This window comes from Battus philenor, unplaced genomic scaffold, assembly GCF_028537555.1.
Source record: "Battus philenor isolate CCGP_79_NKW_IND1 unplaced genomic scaffold, ilBatPhil1.0.hap1 SCAF_24, whole genome shotgun sequence".
Lineage (NCBI taxonomy): Eukaryota > Metazoa > Arthropoda > Insecta > Lepidoptera > Papilionidae > Battus > Battus philenor.
In genome coordinates, this window is record NW_027181687.1 from 6,166,535 (window position 1) to 6,180,898 (window position 14,364).

General features: G+C 28.9%; 3 protein-coding genes across 4 annotated transcripts; 1 reads left to right on the plus strand and 2 right to left on the minus strand.

The window, feature by feature from the left end:
- Window positions 1-511: 511 nt before the first annotated feature.
- On the minus strand, window positions 512-5,197 carry Mat1 (CDK-activating kinase assembly factor). The gene is made up of 5 exons (XM_068768026.1): window positions 4,911-5,197; window positions 4,519-4,815; window positions 4,158-4,393; window positions 3,222-3,400; window positions 512-1,964 (listed from the first exon to the last, which is right to left on the minus strand). The coding sequence occupies exons 1-5, from the start codon at window positions 5,032-5,034 to the stop codon at window positions 1,865-1,867; spliced, it is 936 nt and encodes a 311-aa protein (XP_068624127.1). The 5' UTR covers window positions 5,035-5,197; the 3' UTR covers window positions 512-1,864.
- An 869-nt stretch (window positions 5,198-6,066) lies between these two features.
- Window positions 6,067-9,944, plus strand: LOC137924618 (m-AAA protease-interacting protein 1, mitochondrial). Its single transcript, XM_068768035.1, has 4 exons — window positions 6,067-6,494; window positions 7,277-7,441; window positions 7,859-7,977; window positions 9,364-9,944. Exons 1-4 carry the CDS (start codon window positions 6,192-6,194, stop codon window positions 9,503-9,505), a joined length of 729 nt encoding a protein of 242 aa, XP_068624136.1. The 5' UTR covers window positions 6,067-6,191; the 3' UTR covers window positions 9,506-9,944.
- On the minus strand, window positions 9,365-14,284 carry LOC137924617 (mucosa-associated lymphoid tissue lymphoma translocation protein 1-like). 2 transcript variants are annotated; one of them, XM_068768033.1, is made up of 6 exons: window positions 14,187-14,284; window positions 13,157-13,497; window positions 12,449-12,638; window positions 11,304-11,575; window positions 10,108-10,191; window positions 9,365-9,930 (listed from the first exon to the last, which is right to left on the minus strand). In XM_068768033.1, exons 1-6 carry the CDS (start codon window positions 14,282-14,284, stop codon window positions 9,857-9,859), a joined length of 1,059 nt encoding a protein of 352 aa, XP_068624134.1. In that variant the 3' UTR covers window positions 9,365-9,856. The 2 variants fall into 2 exon arrangements, with proteins under 2 accessions (XP_068624134.1, XP_068624135.1); XM_068768034.1 differs by lacking the exon at window positions 10,108-10,191.
- Window positions 14,285-14,364: the final 80 nt, after the last annotated feature.

The window sequence follows — 14,364 nt, forward strand, 5'->3', positions numbered from 1 at the left end:
TTTCTTTTGAGGGAGATATGTACATTCCTTTTTTATTCTAAGTCGTAAGGTTTCATTATTTATAATGCAATGTTCGAAATAAATTTACATACAAATTTGACAAATTGTACTAATGAATCTGCACATACTACTTACATGTATACTTCATACACTTTTTTTATCGTTTGTAATTTGTTTTGCTCCTGAAATTGTGCGATTAAATGTTTTGTTTTTCTATTTTTATTACAAAAAAAATTCAATGTATTCAATGAGATTTTTATGAAATCCATTAAGAATCCTTTAGTTATTCAAAATCTTTTTACGAGTATTTGTGAAAGGATTAATTATATTAAAGGACAGCTCACTGATTAGACTATGCATTGTAGTTTGTCATATTCATGTGCAGAGTTGTAAATTATAAACGAACTATGTGGGCCAGAATATTTCTTTTGCTTATAACATGGTTACAATAGAGAATTTTAGCATAAATAAAACACGGGATTATTCATTAAGTTTTTATTATTATCACGATAACAATTCACAGCGCAAACAACCATACAAATAAATCCTTATTCTTAATCATCGGATGAATCCTTTCTTTATAGTTACTTCAATGCTGTATCTTTTTACGGATTCGTGTACGAAAACACCTATAATGTACGAGTTTAATTTATTTACTAATTTCTTAACAATATCTTTTTTCACAAGAACATTCGATCTAAAGTAATCAATCATGTTATTAGGTAAATATGAGTAATTGCTTTTCATAATTAAGTTGGGATACATGAAAATGTGTTATAAATACCTTGTAACATTCTGTAGCACCAGTATCGTAAAAAATGTCTTTTATTTATTCTGGATTATTACAAAAATATATTACTACTTTATGAAACTAATTGTTCAACAAGTAATGAAGTTAAAACATTAAAAGTAACAGTCTTATTGTAAAAAAAATACAGAGGCTATTTTATCTGTCAAGTTTAAAAACAAAAGGACATGTGGTTTAAAATAAATATTCATTACAAACAGATTGTTAATCTTCATTGCAGAAATAAAAGAATTAAAAGTTAAAAGTTTTAAAGTATTCTAACATAATAAATTAAATAATATTGTTTATACATTTAAAAATTATTTGGCTGCAACTTTTAAATATAGGCAGAAGATGCAAAAATATTAGTGAAAATTACAAGTTTATAATGAATTTTCAACATTAAAAATACATCTAATAAAGTTAATTAATTTTCAAAGGAAAAGCCTAAATAAAAAATTCAATACTTCAGTGTAGGAGGTTTACTTTTATATTGTCATAAAAATAATTGAAACGGAGAAAGAAAATGTTTATGAAATATTAAAAAATTTATACAAATAACAATAACCTTTAGATATTTAAGTCATCTACTTCCTACAATACATTTCAAACATTTTTCATTTAATCTGAATTACAATCCATAGCATCATGAAAAAGAATACAATGTGCCCAACTGTTTTTTTCCATGTAACAGAACAATTTATACACCATCTTGAACTAAAATGTGTGTTAACTATGAATATCACTTTACTAAATATTCACAATCAATACTTAATACCAAATTCTAAATATTTACAGGATATTTTGGCAGCATTTTAAACATTTTCAACACAGAAAAATTGGAGTCAAAAAATTTTTTTAAGATATATTTGTACAACAATAAAAGAAATGTCTTAAACAAACATCCTTAATATTTTAACTTGTGTTGGTTCTTCAACAAAGTAATACAACGTTAAAACAAACACTCATCACACAACAAATTTTATGTAACAAAAATTTAGTTTAAAGCTAAAAAGATTTAATTGTATTCTAATCAAGTATAATAACTGACTCCGGACCATTAGTAATGTCACTCTGTCAGCTAGCATGGTACAAACCCGCCATAGCATCTTGCAATGCACGTAAACACGGTAATGTTGAGGAATAACCACCAGCTTTCTCTGTTTCATTCTCTGCTCTGTGGACATAATATAAAAATTCATAACAGCACTTACAATATATGTTTGATTTCTCTCCTCATATATACAATAAATATATATATATGTATAGCAAAAAATAGTAACCGAGATGGCTTGCGATCCAAAGGTTATGTAGTGGCGACCACGAGCCAATAGATGCGGACGTGGCTTGGCCCACTAGGTGTAAAAAACGATTTAGTCTATAACGACATAGATAGCATAGGTCGCGGAAAGTCGCTGATGCTGGCAGCACGAGACCAAACCATAGTGATATTTGGGATAGATCACTAAGATGTCTGGTCTCGATATTTAGCCAATAAATAGTTACCGATAGGCATCTGTCAGTTGACATGAATATGATAATAAAAAAGCAATATTATTAACCTGTATTTTAAAATAATGGTATATACTCGTTCTTGCTATTATCTGTTGCAGCAAAAACTATCAAGATATTGAATAAAAACATTAATCTATAGTATTTGATTTTTTTGAATCTCTATCAAACTTGTGAAATTGTGATAGAAAATAGTCTCTGCATTTAATAGTCTCTTCATTAAACATTTCAGCATACTTTGATAATCTTTCTATTACTGTACTCAAATTTCTATTTTTCTATTCTTTTTTTCACTTTCATGTTACATTCTTACCTTCTTTGCTCTTTGTAAACAATAGACAAAAATACATACTGAAAAAAAACCATAATTGAAGAAAAAAAAATTTTTTTCAAGCTATGAATTCAAAATTATTAAGACGCCTACCTTTTATCAATAATATGTTTATTACAGAAACATTTCTATCAAGTAATTTTCTATGGTCACCCTCTTCTCGGGTTTCAGTTAGGCGTTCATGAGTTATATACCAGTCTCTTCATATAATAATTTGGTAAGGTTAATCTTTTGTTTGTACATATAGAAGATATTCATTTAACCATAATAATATTCTAATGTCACATTCACATAACATTGTGTTTTAAACTACCCTTAAACCCATCTGTTCTCTAGTCATAAATGTAAATAAAAAAAGATTATTTCCCATGACCTTAAAAATAATTGAGTAGGCTCACCAATAGATTGACGAAAGACATAGTCAAGGTCAGATGAAGTGGCAGGATGCTGAAAGTGCACAACTGGCTTCCACATTGCAATTACTAGTAGTTGTAATGTACTTTAAGGAAGGCCTATTCTATGCAGAAGGCTTCTATCGGCTGACATGATAATTGTGATGAATGACCTTGAAAATATCTGTATAAATCTCACCTGACATGTTGCAGATAGCCACAATTAACAATACTTTGTATAGATGGTGGGCTTGGTCCACATCTATCTGGAATGACAGGTGCTTCATATTTATACAATGGACCCTCTTCTAGCACAGGCACATTGTGTTGACTACCTGAACCTCTTGTGAATTTAACACCAGATGAGAATTGGGTCACCTATAAACAAATAAATCAAACCATTATTCTAAACTGGCAATGGGTGTGGCACAACTAATACAACCAATGGCCCTAGAGCTGCAAGGTTATTGAGTGGCAACCAAGAGTTCGTAAACACAGCATAGATAGACCTCCCACTAGTTAGACCGATGACAGGTCATGAGAAGTCACTGGATGCAAGCAGCGCAAGACCAGTCATTGTGGGAAACTTTTGTTGAAGACCATGCCTTGCAGTAGGCATCCATTGGCTACACATTGATGGTGACTAGACAATCACATTCTTCCCAAAGGTTCATTGACAAACACCTCATCTAAAGTCTTCCATTTCTCTATTCTCACAGGAGTGCAAACATCTTTCAAATAGATTATACAGAAAATTCAAAGAGAAAGAATAAATTGGGTAAATATGTTCAATATACCCAGAGATGTCCTTTTTCTTACTTTTTGATTTGAAAACTTTACTTTTCTAACTATTTGCACATTCATTAGTAACACTTCCATAAACAGACACAAATTAATAGCCAGATTAAAAAAAATATCTTGTGAACTCTTGTAATATTATTTTTCAATGTCCAACTTTGATTAATGCTGGTGAAATTAAATTGTTAAAATGTTTTAGTTAACTTACTAACGTTAGCCACCATCTATAGGCCACTATAATAAATGTGAACTAGCTTTTGTAATAATAATGTACTCCAATCAACTATTGCAAATTATTTTTAGTTATAAATTCTATTTAATAAATTTTACGATTTACCTTGGGCATTACAGGAACAATGTCTGCTTCTTCCTTTTTAGCAATATTTTGAGCAAAAGTGTTTAATATATCCTTCGCATTGCCTTCTGCAAACATTAATTCATCAATAAGTGCTTCTTTCTCTCGAATCTTTTGTTTTTTAGCTTCCTGCTCCATACGGGATATTTCAGCTCTACGAACTTCTTCCATCTGTTTCTCAATTTCTAGTATCTCCTCTAGTTCTAATTCTTCTCTACCTATAATTCAATAGAAGAATTTTTGGATATACTTTAAAATGTTAAAAAATTCATTTCAAAGCCACTACTTTACTTTATTACTACTTTATTAGCCACATAATAATTTATTAATTCACAATTCTTACCTATTTTAAGTTTATTCTTCATAATCAATTCCTTATTATCCTTTTTATATTGTTCTATTCTTTTATTAGTGCCTACTATATCTATATTGTTACATAGGTTATAAATAATTGTTTCTATTTCCTCTAAATAATCATTGTATTCTCTTAGAGTAGCAAAATCTTCTTCTTTTTTATTGTAATCCTTTAGAACTCGTTTCCTTATGTCCATTTCTTTTTCAACCATAGAATCCTCAAAGAGCTGTACTCTGAAATTGCTCCGGCGGAGAGGCACATTGCAATCGGGGCACGAACCAGATCCTAGAATATTTCGAAAGTTTCAAGTGTAATATACTATCTAATTATTAACCATCAAAATTATCAAATAAATATTTGATTTTAAACAAACCGACTACCTTTTAAAAAAAGCAAATCTACACAATTCTCGCATAAAGCGTGGCCGCATACGTTTACCATCAACTTAAGTGACGGATTTCTGTATTTTGTTGTTTTACAACGTGGACACGCCTGATCATCCATTCTTGTTTTATGTGTACTGATATTATATGAATTACACGCCAACCAATAACAACATCTACAATTTAATAAACAGGAAACCCATTTGAAAAGTTTAAATAATTCACCAATTGTTATGATTTAACTATAATGACAGTTTCCATTCATCACAGATATATGTATTTATAAATTGCAATCTGTCATTTATTCTGAGTTTTTAAGCCTATATTTTAAAAAGGTACTTTGTAGCCCGAAGTTTTGTCCAAAAAGCAAAACTAGAGGGTACTCAAAAATTCTTATGACTAAGCTTTCTTGTATTGGTAATGATTTTATAATTAAATGGTTAGCACTATTCCTGTAACGTACTTAAAGAAATAAGTTCTTTATGTTTTTGTAGGTGCATCCTAATAATTTTTCTGTCCCATTAAAATTATGAATAATATTATCATAAATCAAATACCCTTTTTCTTTGTTTTCAGATTTGTTGTCACAGGATAAAAAATATTTATGTGAATTTAGACAAATTATTTTTACGAATAATATTTTTGTCCTTACTTAAATAAAATGTATTTTTAAAGTTTATCTAAATATATCATATTACTGTAGCATTTTCGCCAGAATTAATATGCTAATAATACATTTTCGTAAGCAAGTAAAGATAAACAATTTTAATCAATTTTAACACAGCTATTCAAAAAGTATACACTCGTAACGACTTTTTTTTTAAATTCAAACCAAAATCTCATAAATCACTGATAATTTTTGAGCCACTAACTTAATAAGAATTTTTATATAGTGGTCCTTTTTTAGGCCTACTTACTACCTTCACAATTGATTTTACATAATTATTAAATAGAAATAGATCCGAAAATATGTTATGTAGAGAGAGTATGTAGAGTAAACAAGAAAATAAACATAGCAAAATATACGTCGTGCAATTGAATAATCCAGATTTTGTACATACCCTGAGCCTAAAACTTACCAATGAGAATGAAATTAGTTTTGACGTCTTTGTCTTATTAACCAATAAGAAGTTTTCCTTGTTTGACAATTTTACACAATTAATTGTGTTTTGAAAACAAATGTTTTTATTATTAGTTTAAGATCTATGCAAACAAATTTTGTTTTTTATCATCATATTTTAGAATTGATAGTTTAATCATTTTAAGATAGCTCTAAATATGAATTTAGCGTTTAAACAAGTTCTGAGTACACGGACTTTTAGGTTATGTGAAAGGCTTTCTTACCAAACTTTTCAGACTCCGATAACCTCAAGATGCTTAAACATACAACATAGGAGTTATTGCGAAGATCGTACAGAATCACGGAGACTCCCACAGTTAATGGAGTTTCCACCTGTTGTTTGGCCGTCGATTATAAAGTACATGAAAAACTGGATGTTTTCTAACTTTATTATTAGACCTTACTTTGATCAGGAATTCAGGCTTAATGAATTCATCGAAGCTTCTAAACACGCTGTTCAGGTTCGTATTTGTTTTTATCATAAACGTGGTTCGTGAATTCGCTTTGAATTATTAAAATTTGATTATGTTGATAAAAGGTTGTTTTTGTATTTAAAGCCCTATAATTGGAAATCAGGTTATATTAACTCTACTTCTTTGATACTTCTAGAATTTGATACTTCTACATTGTTATATTCTTAGGAAATAGAGTATTTGTGGAATACATATAGATCATTCTTCAAAATTACCATTATAATTAAAATGGTGTTTATTTTAGACTAATGTAAATAAACACATTTAAAGTTTTCAAGCCAATGTCTATTAGATAGCTCTATCTATAAATGCAGCTCCACAGTGACTTTCTTAATTTTAACTTTAAAAGTACAACCTTTCTCAATTCCTTCTCAAGTTTTTATTCTGTAAAAAATAGGCTTACCATAATCATCTATGTGATGCCAAAAAAATATATATTCATTCCAAAAATTGTGTTGATTTGTGGATACTTATAACCATGTATAAAAAAATACAGTATTTTTAATGATTGTCAGTAGTATATGGCATTTAATTTGCCACTTCAAAAAGAGTGAGATTTTGTTACTAGGTTCAGTTTTTAGGAGTTATTTTTTTAACCAAGCTGTCAGAACACTGGCATATAGACAATATTTAACAAAACCAAAACTTGACTATGTCTTAATTTTCTACCCTATGTGCCAAAACAACTGCTGGTACTAAATCTGGTACCTGTACCAAACTACAGCATATAATTATCTATTGCAATGAATTTGACAGACATTTTGTCTTAGGTTGTTTCAGAATGTCTACAAAAGAGTGATTTTACTGCTCTGGAAGGTTTAGTTGAAAAAGATGCCATTGCTGCTCTTAAAAATGCTGTATCCAAGTTATCTGTAACACAACGGCAATTGTTAGCTGTAGATAAAGAAGATATATTTTATGCTTTTCCTTATCAGGTATTTTATATGATTTGTTACATTTATTTCAAACATAGGTTATTGCTAAATATAGGCCTCCACTACAGATTTTTAACAGGACTGGTTAGGAGCAGCCTGTATCCTGTGTCAACTGATGACTTTAAATAGGTTTATCTGTTTACCTTGGGTCATCCTATCCTGTGCTAGTCTTTGGTCTCTATTCCAGAACCTCAAACAGCCAATGGCGATCTGTTCTGCATGCTTTGTTACCTGCAAATCATCCATTCAACTTACCAATTGGTTGAGCTATGTTGGTTATTCCTCATTTTACATCCCTGATTCATTCTTTATGAGAAATCTACTCACTGCTATCTTGTTATGTGTATTAGTTGCTACTTAACTTTTAAACCATGCTAGTATTTTCAAACTATGTTCATTAATTTTACTTCATTACAGGTAGGTGTAATGTTTGATGAATCAGATAAACGATGGGTGGAAATAACAATGTGCTACCATGTATTAAAAGGCCTGAAACAAATGCAAGAGTCCGGCGACCTTCCACCTATTACAATAGGGTAAGTCCTTTTTAAGTAAACTCTTTAACACATGCATTCTTCCATTATTCACAAATGGGTGCCAAACAAGTGCACTAACAAAAGTCCAGTGTTAAAAAAGCTATTAGTAAGTCAGAGAGCAACAAAAGACAAAATCTCTAAAATAAAAGAAATTGTAAAGTGAAAAATGAAGATATGAGGGACAAACAAAGTTGACATATGTGACATACAAAACAAACAAAGTGGAAATGGGTAGAAAAATCCTTACAACATGGTAAACAAGAGGCCATAAAAGGAAAATAGGTAGACAGTTGAAGCATTGGAACGACATGGAACTGGACAACAATGGACAAGAACAAGAGGGAAATGGGAAAGGCCTTTATCAAAAGGCACATAGACATGAAGAGTGAAACCAAAATAATAATGGAATTTTATTAAACTCTGTAATGTTTAAGTTTGGGTTTAGATATCAGGCTATTAGTACAAGTTTTTTTTTTATAAAATTAGCATGAAAATGTCTGATAACTGAGTAACACATTTTGCCATGTTTTGTTAGAGGACTTAATTGTAGTACATACTATGTTTAATGCCAATTGTCAGATTTTATTTCCTGTATCTGAAATTTGACAAATATTTTATTTAACAATAGGCTATTTATTTTACAACAGTTATATATTGTGATATAATAATAAAACAAACTAAACATGGCAATTAAAAATTTATTGATTCTCTTCCTTATAGTTATGTTTCATTCACCCATTTGCAAAATGCTTTTAAATTACCAGAAATCTTGTTGTTATTGTATAAAATTTTACTTCGATTTGATATTCTTAGCACATTGTATGCTTCATAAACCTTGCATACTACTCTATTCATACCAAGCCAAAATCAGCAAATCAATGATTTTTACTAATTAAGATTTACAATATAAAGTATGAAAATGAGGTTATTTATACTTAATATAAAAATTAGATGTATTTACCATCTAATTTTGACGACATAGAAAAAGACCTAAAACCTAAAGCTTTTTATTACATTTGAAAACCACATTGTCTAAATGGACAACAATGGTCGTACAGCTCACTTCCATGTGCGTTTTGTTATAAAGTTGCAATAGTAAATATTTTCTAGGTACTTTATATGTGGCGCAATGGCCGTCTCAAAAGGTTCAGTAAGAGATGGCGCGGTGCGCAGTGCCTATATTGAAATAAACGATTTTTTACATAGCATTCATCATATTCACAATATTGGAGAATTTTGTTATTTTTATTATATAAAAAGATTTTTTTTTAATTCGATCCAAAGGATCCACAACTATTAGGTTTATTATAATCTGTTTGCATTATGTAGATATAAATAAATTAATTTTCTTTTTAACTACAGATAAAGTCTTAATTTTTATTTCAGAGTGCAATCTGAGTTTCAAGACAAAATATTTATACTTAACTACAGATTTATAAGGGAATTTACAAAAGGAGTTGAAGACAGTTGGTGGGTAAATATTGTGAATCACTTTCAGCTGCAGTCCCTTACCAAGAAGTCAAATTAGCTTTATAAGAAAGTAACAATTTTAATATGTTAGATGAAAGTAAAGTGTTACATGCAAAATAAAATATGATTGAATTGTTAGTTTTCTATATTTATATTAGAAATTGAACATAAATATGTTTTTAACAATTCCTAAGTCATTTAATTATTTTTTGGCAATATTGGCATTCTGTTATGATGACATATATGATGGTTGCTTATCTAGATAAACTCAGTTTAAACATTGTTGTACTTATTGAGTTACATTGACCTAATGTTGATTATAAATATAAAAATTTAATTAATGTTGTACAGCTATTTAAAAATATGTATAAATAGATTTATCTATGTATATCACAATTATCACTTAAACCTAAAAAACAGTACAGTTTTCTCTGTATTTCTCCAAAACCTCTTTCAATTTGTTTAATATCACCTCCACATTACCTGAAAAATTGTTAACCTTAAATTATTGAACTAAAGAGACATTTATTAAAAAAATATGTAGAATATAAAAATATTAAACAAATACAGATATGTTATTAAAAAAATGTTAAAATGATTTAAAATAATGAAAAAAAAAATGATTTAATGTATTATCTTTTTATAATTAAAAAGTTATACCTCTAACAGGATCATACAATGACCTTTTGGACACTCCACATTGCACTTTAATAGGCCTCTGTCGTTTTATACAGCTTTCAACATCTGAAAATATGATGTAAACAAGGGGACTATGTTTTAGTATCCCTGAAGTTGCTTTTTTTAATAAAAAAAAGATAAATGTCTTATTTACTTTTAAAATTTCAGCAGGTTTTAAGTGGCAGATCATTGAGAGTGCTAGACCTTATCGTCTTTTTAAGAAATTACTTTTCAGAGCTCCTTTAAAAACCACAGCTTATGTTTTTATATTACTATTTCACCAAATTGGGAAGTTGCATTGCTCTTATGGTATTTGGATAAATATTCCATGGCGCTAAGAAGGAAAGCTTCAAGTTTGGCTCTCACTCTAGAAACACAACTATTTATTCTAGCGTGTCCAACAATGCGAAATTCGGGCCTGATTGCTATAGTTGGATTATACTTGAGTGTTAAACTATTACTATAAAAAAATTAATATTGATGCCTTGGTGTGTATAAACAAGTATGTATGTTCAACTCAATGAATCCATTCTTAATAATAGATAATATCACTGTTTCTTAGGCTTGTAATGTATTTGTGGGATACCAAATTTACGATACTGGCAAAGTTGTTAATTGTTTTGATTATTGGATAGTATACCTTATGCTAGTATCCTCATAATGTATGTTTAAGCTTTTGCGAATAGTGGTAATGCCATATTTGGTACACGGAAAAAGGGCAATAAATTGTATTTGATATATAAGACAATTTCTGGGAGAATTAGTAAAGCATAATCTTAATCCAAACTAATCTTTTAAAGTAACTGCTACCACTTTTTAATACACTACATAAATAATGAACCTGCAATCTAGTATTATATTTGATTTACTTTAGAACCAAAAACCTTAAGGATATCTGACTTCTACCAGTTCAATTTAGGTTGGCATTCCAAAGGTTTGTATCACAGCGGATAATAAAAATAAACATTATTTTAAAACTAAAAATATCTTCAGTCTCAAATAACCCCCAGTACCTTTTAAAAAAAAAGATTTTTTGAAGCATAGAACAAGACAATGTAAACTTAGAATATATATATATGAAAAAAGCATTAATTAGATAAAGATTAGAGGGATATGGGGGCTTTATTTGTGGTTGCCTGATAATGAAAGAATGAAAAATATGTAATAAATCTACTAACCACCATGTATTTTGTCCAATAATGAGTTGACATCTAAATTTTCCATTAATCTTGTACAAAGGGCATTTACATACAAACTCGCCCCTGGCATTATTTTCTCTGTGTCTCCAGTTTTAACTTCATAAGTACCATCAATGGTTGTAGAACATTCAATTTGTAACAACTCATAGGCTGCTTCGGATGATTGTGTTGAATAGCATAACAAAAGATTGCCATGGATTGTGTAATCTTCTACAGTAACCATTGCTGCATAAATTTTAGGATTTATGGTCCTGCATTGACACATTATAGTTTATAATATTTGGATAATATTTAGGAATGTTGTCTGACACAAAACAAAGCATACAATTGGTCAGGTATTTTCAGATATATTATTTAAAATTATAGTGTTTAGTTATATGAAACTATTACGCTTTACATATTATACCAACACAATAACATAACATAATACAACAAACGAAATATTATGCACATGAGTTTTATATGCCAAGTCAAATATTGGGTACCTTAGTAATTTATAGAACTAATGTAGAACATCCACAGCAAAATAACCACAAAATATTACATCTGATACATTAAATTTTTCAAGTAATTATACAATTTGTTATCTGCTTAATCATTTAGAATCTTATGATGTATGGAAACAATATATAACAAATTTATTAAATAATGAATACAAGCATCTATGGAGTGAAGGCCGGTAGGGAATATGTAGGTAAAAAAAATTTTAATTGTAGATTATTATATTAACAAAGCAAGAATTTCGTATTCATTTTTTGTAAAATAGCTTTCCATACAACTATCATAAGAATTGTTCATATTTCAATACTACAGCAATTATATATACTAGTAGTTTTCCACACTTTAATAGTCCCACACTGTCTTTTGTGGGTGTAATTTTATAAAACCATTTTTTTGTAACTTGCGAAAATAAATATTTAGGCGAAGTTTATAACTAAAGAACTAGTTTGAAAATAAACATAATTTTTCTCCACTGCGAAAACAATATTCTTTACAAATTTCGAGTATCTAAGTCATGGTTTGTGATGATGAAATATGTATATATATACATATCAATATATATATATATATAAATATGTATTGTATATGTATATATATATTTATTTATTGTAGTAATCTCTTACCTGTCTAAGTTAATTCTACACATATCCAAAATTAATACACATAGCTCAGGCTTGCAAACAGATACTTCTCTGAGTAACCAGTTTTCTGTGACACAGTCATCAATAGTAATATCCTCTGTGGGGCAGTCTAAACCTAACATACACTTTGTGTTGCACAATTCACAGCCATGTCCTGCATAGAAAATGAAACCTGAAAGTTTAAATCAATTACCTTTAACAGTTCACTATTGTTTTAGGGAATCATTTTTTTTAATTCTAAGACATGCAGGTTGTCTATTGGCAACAGCATCATTGGTATTAAAGTGGTAGAGACCCAAAGGTGCTCAATTTTCATCTAATTACTGTAACAAGGGCTCTCTCAAAAGCCTCGACTTGCTGAAGCTACTGAATCTGATATTTTGATGTTCTACTGAATTAAGAAGTGGAGCAATCAGTTGGTTTGCATAAGCGGTTACTTCATGAGGTAATTTAATAATACTTAAGAGATTTGTTGAGTGGTGGCTGACACTTAAAACTCATCTAAAACTCAAGGTTCAAACATCATACTTAAATTAGTTATTACATAAGTGAGAATTTCTTATATCATAGTGATGGTCCACCAACTGCAAGTTAAGGGCCTCCACCAAAGATCACCACAAATTCTTATATATCAGTCTAATAAAAATAAATAATAAAAAATTCTTGTTCATAAATAAATTATAAACTTACAATAGGAATCTTCTGGTACCTTTCTAAATATAATTGATAAAGCTGACTTTAAATCACTTGAATTCATGTTTTTTAATATAATTATGATAAAACCCAAATTCTTTAAATTTAATGCCAGAGAATCACAGTCTATCGATGGTGTTACAAGCTTGGACAGGTATTTATATTTATCATTTCCAATAAGAATTGCCACTTTACTATGTGGTCTGTAAAAAGTCGAAACTGTTTTTGTATTCAATGCTGTGGTTAATAATTGTTTATACTGATGCACAGAATAACCGCGGCGATCTAATGCCTTCATTAATACCTCTCCTGGTGTCTTGTTCTCATTAAAAATTACTCTGTAAATTAAAAACATGTAAAGAATAAAAATTATGTTTATGGTACTATAATCTAAATTATTTATAGTCTATCAAATCTATGTCCCCAATACCATGTAAATATTTTTCTAAGTAATATTATTTACTTATTGTTGTGTGCCTTTGCAGGTAGAGCAATCATCATTACGACAAAGTTAATAACAATAAAAACAGTCTAACACTGTCTCACACTTTTTTCTCTATTCAAGTTGTGGTGCTTTATGAATAATGCAATAAAGTCTTTCAAATGATCTGTACATCATAAATTTCTGCAACTAGAATATTGTGTAAACTTATAAATAGTTTGTTATTTTTAATAAAGAGAATAAAAATTATTTTCTGTATTTGAGAAAATTCAGATTTAGCTTGCCTATCGTAATGTAATATTCATAATACAATTTTTGGATAAGTTAAATTTCAACCACAATTACTGAAATATTGCAATTTAAATACAATTTAATCAAAGTGTTGTTTCACCAATTTTTAAATTAGGTAATAGCTGTTTTCCAAAATAACATAAATTCAAACCAATTTATTATTACATAAATATTACTGTACATCAAGAATTTATTTATATATAAATCTATTTTAAATAATTTAGCTAAGAAGGCTGTCAGATCAAGAAGAAAACCATTAACAAAAAGTAATTTTATAATAAAATTTTTACATACTTTAATTCTGCTAATTTTGAAATTACTTCACATAATTCAATATTTAAAGTCAAAGCTTTTTGATATTCAGTATAAGATAATTTCTGTAATAATGACATTTTATATTACTCAAACTGAATATTGTTTACAAATATATGTACATTTGACAGTTAACTTGCAGTCTAGTTTTTCTAAAGTG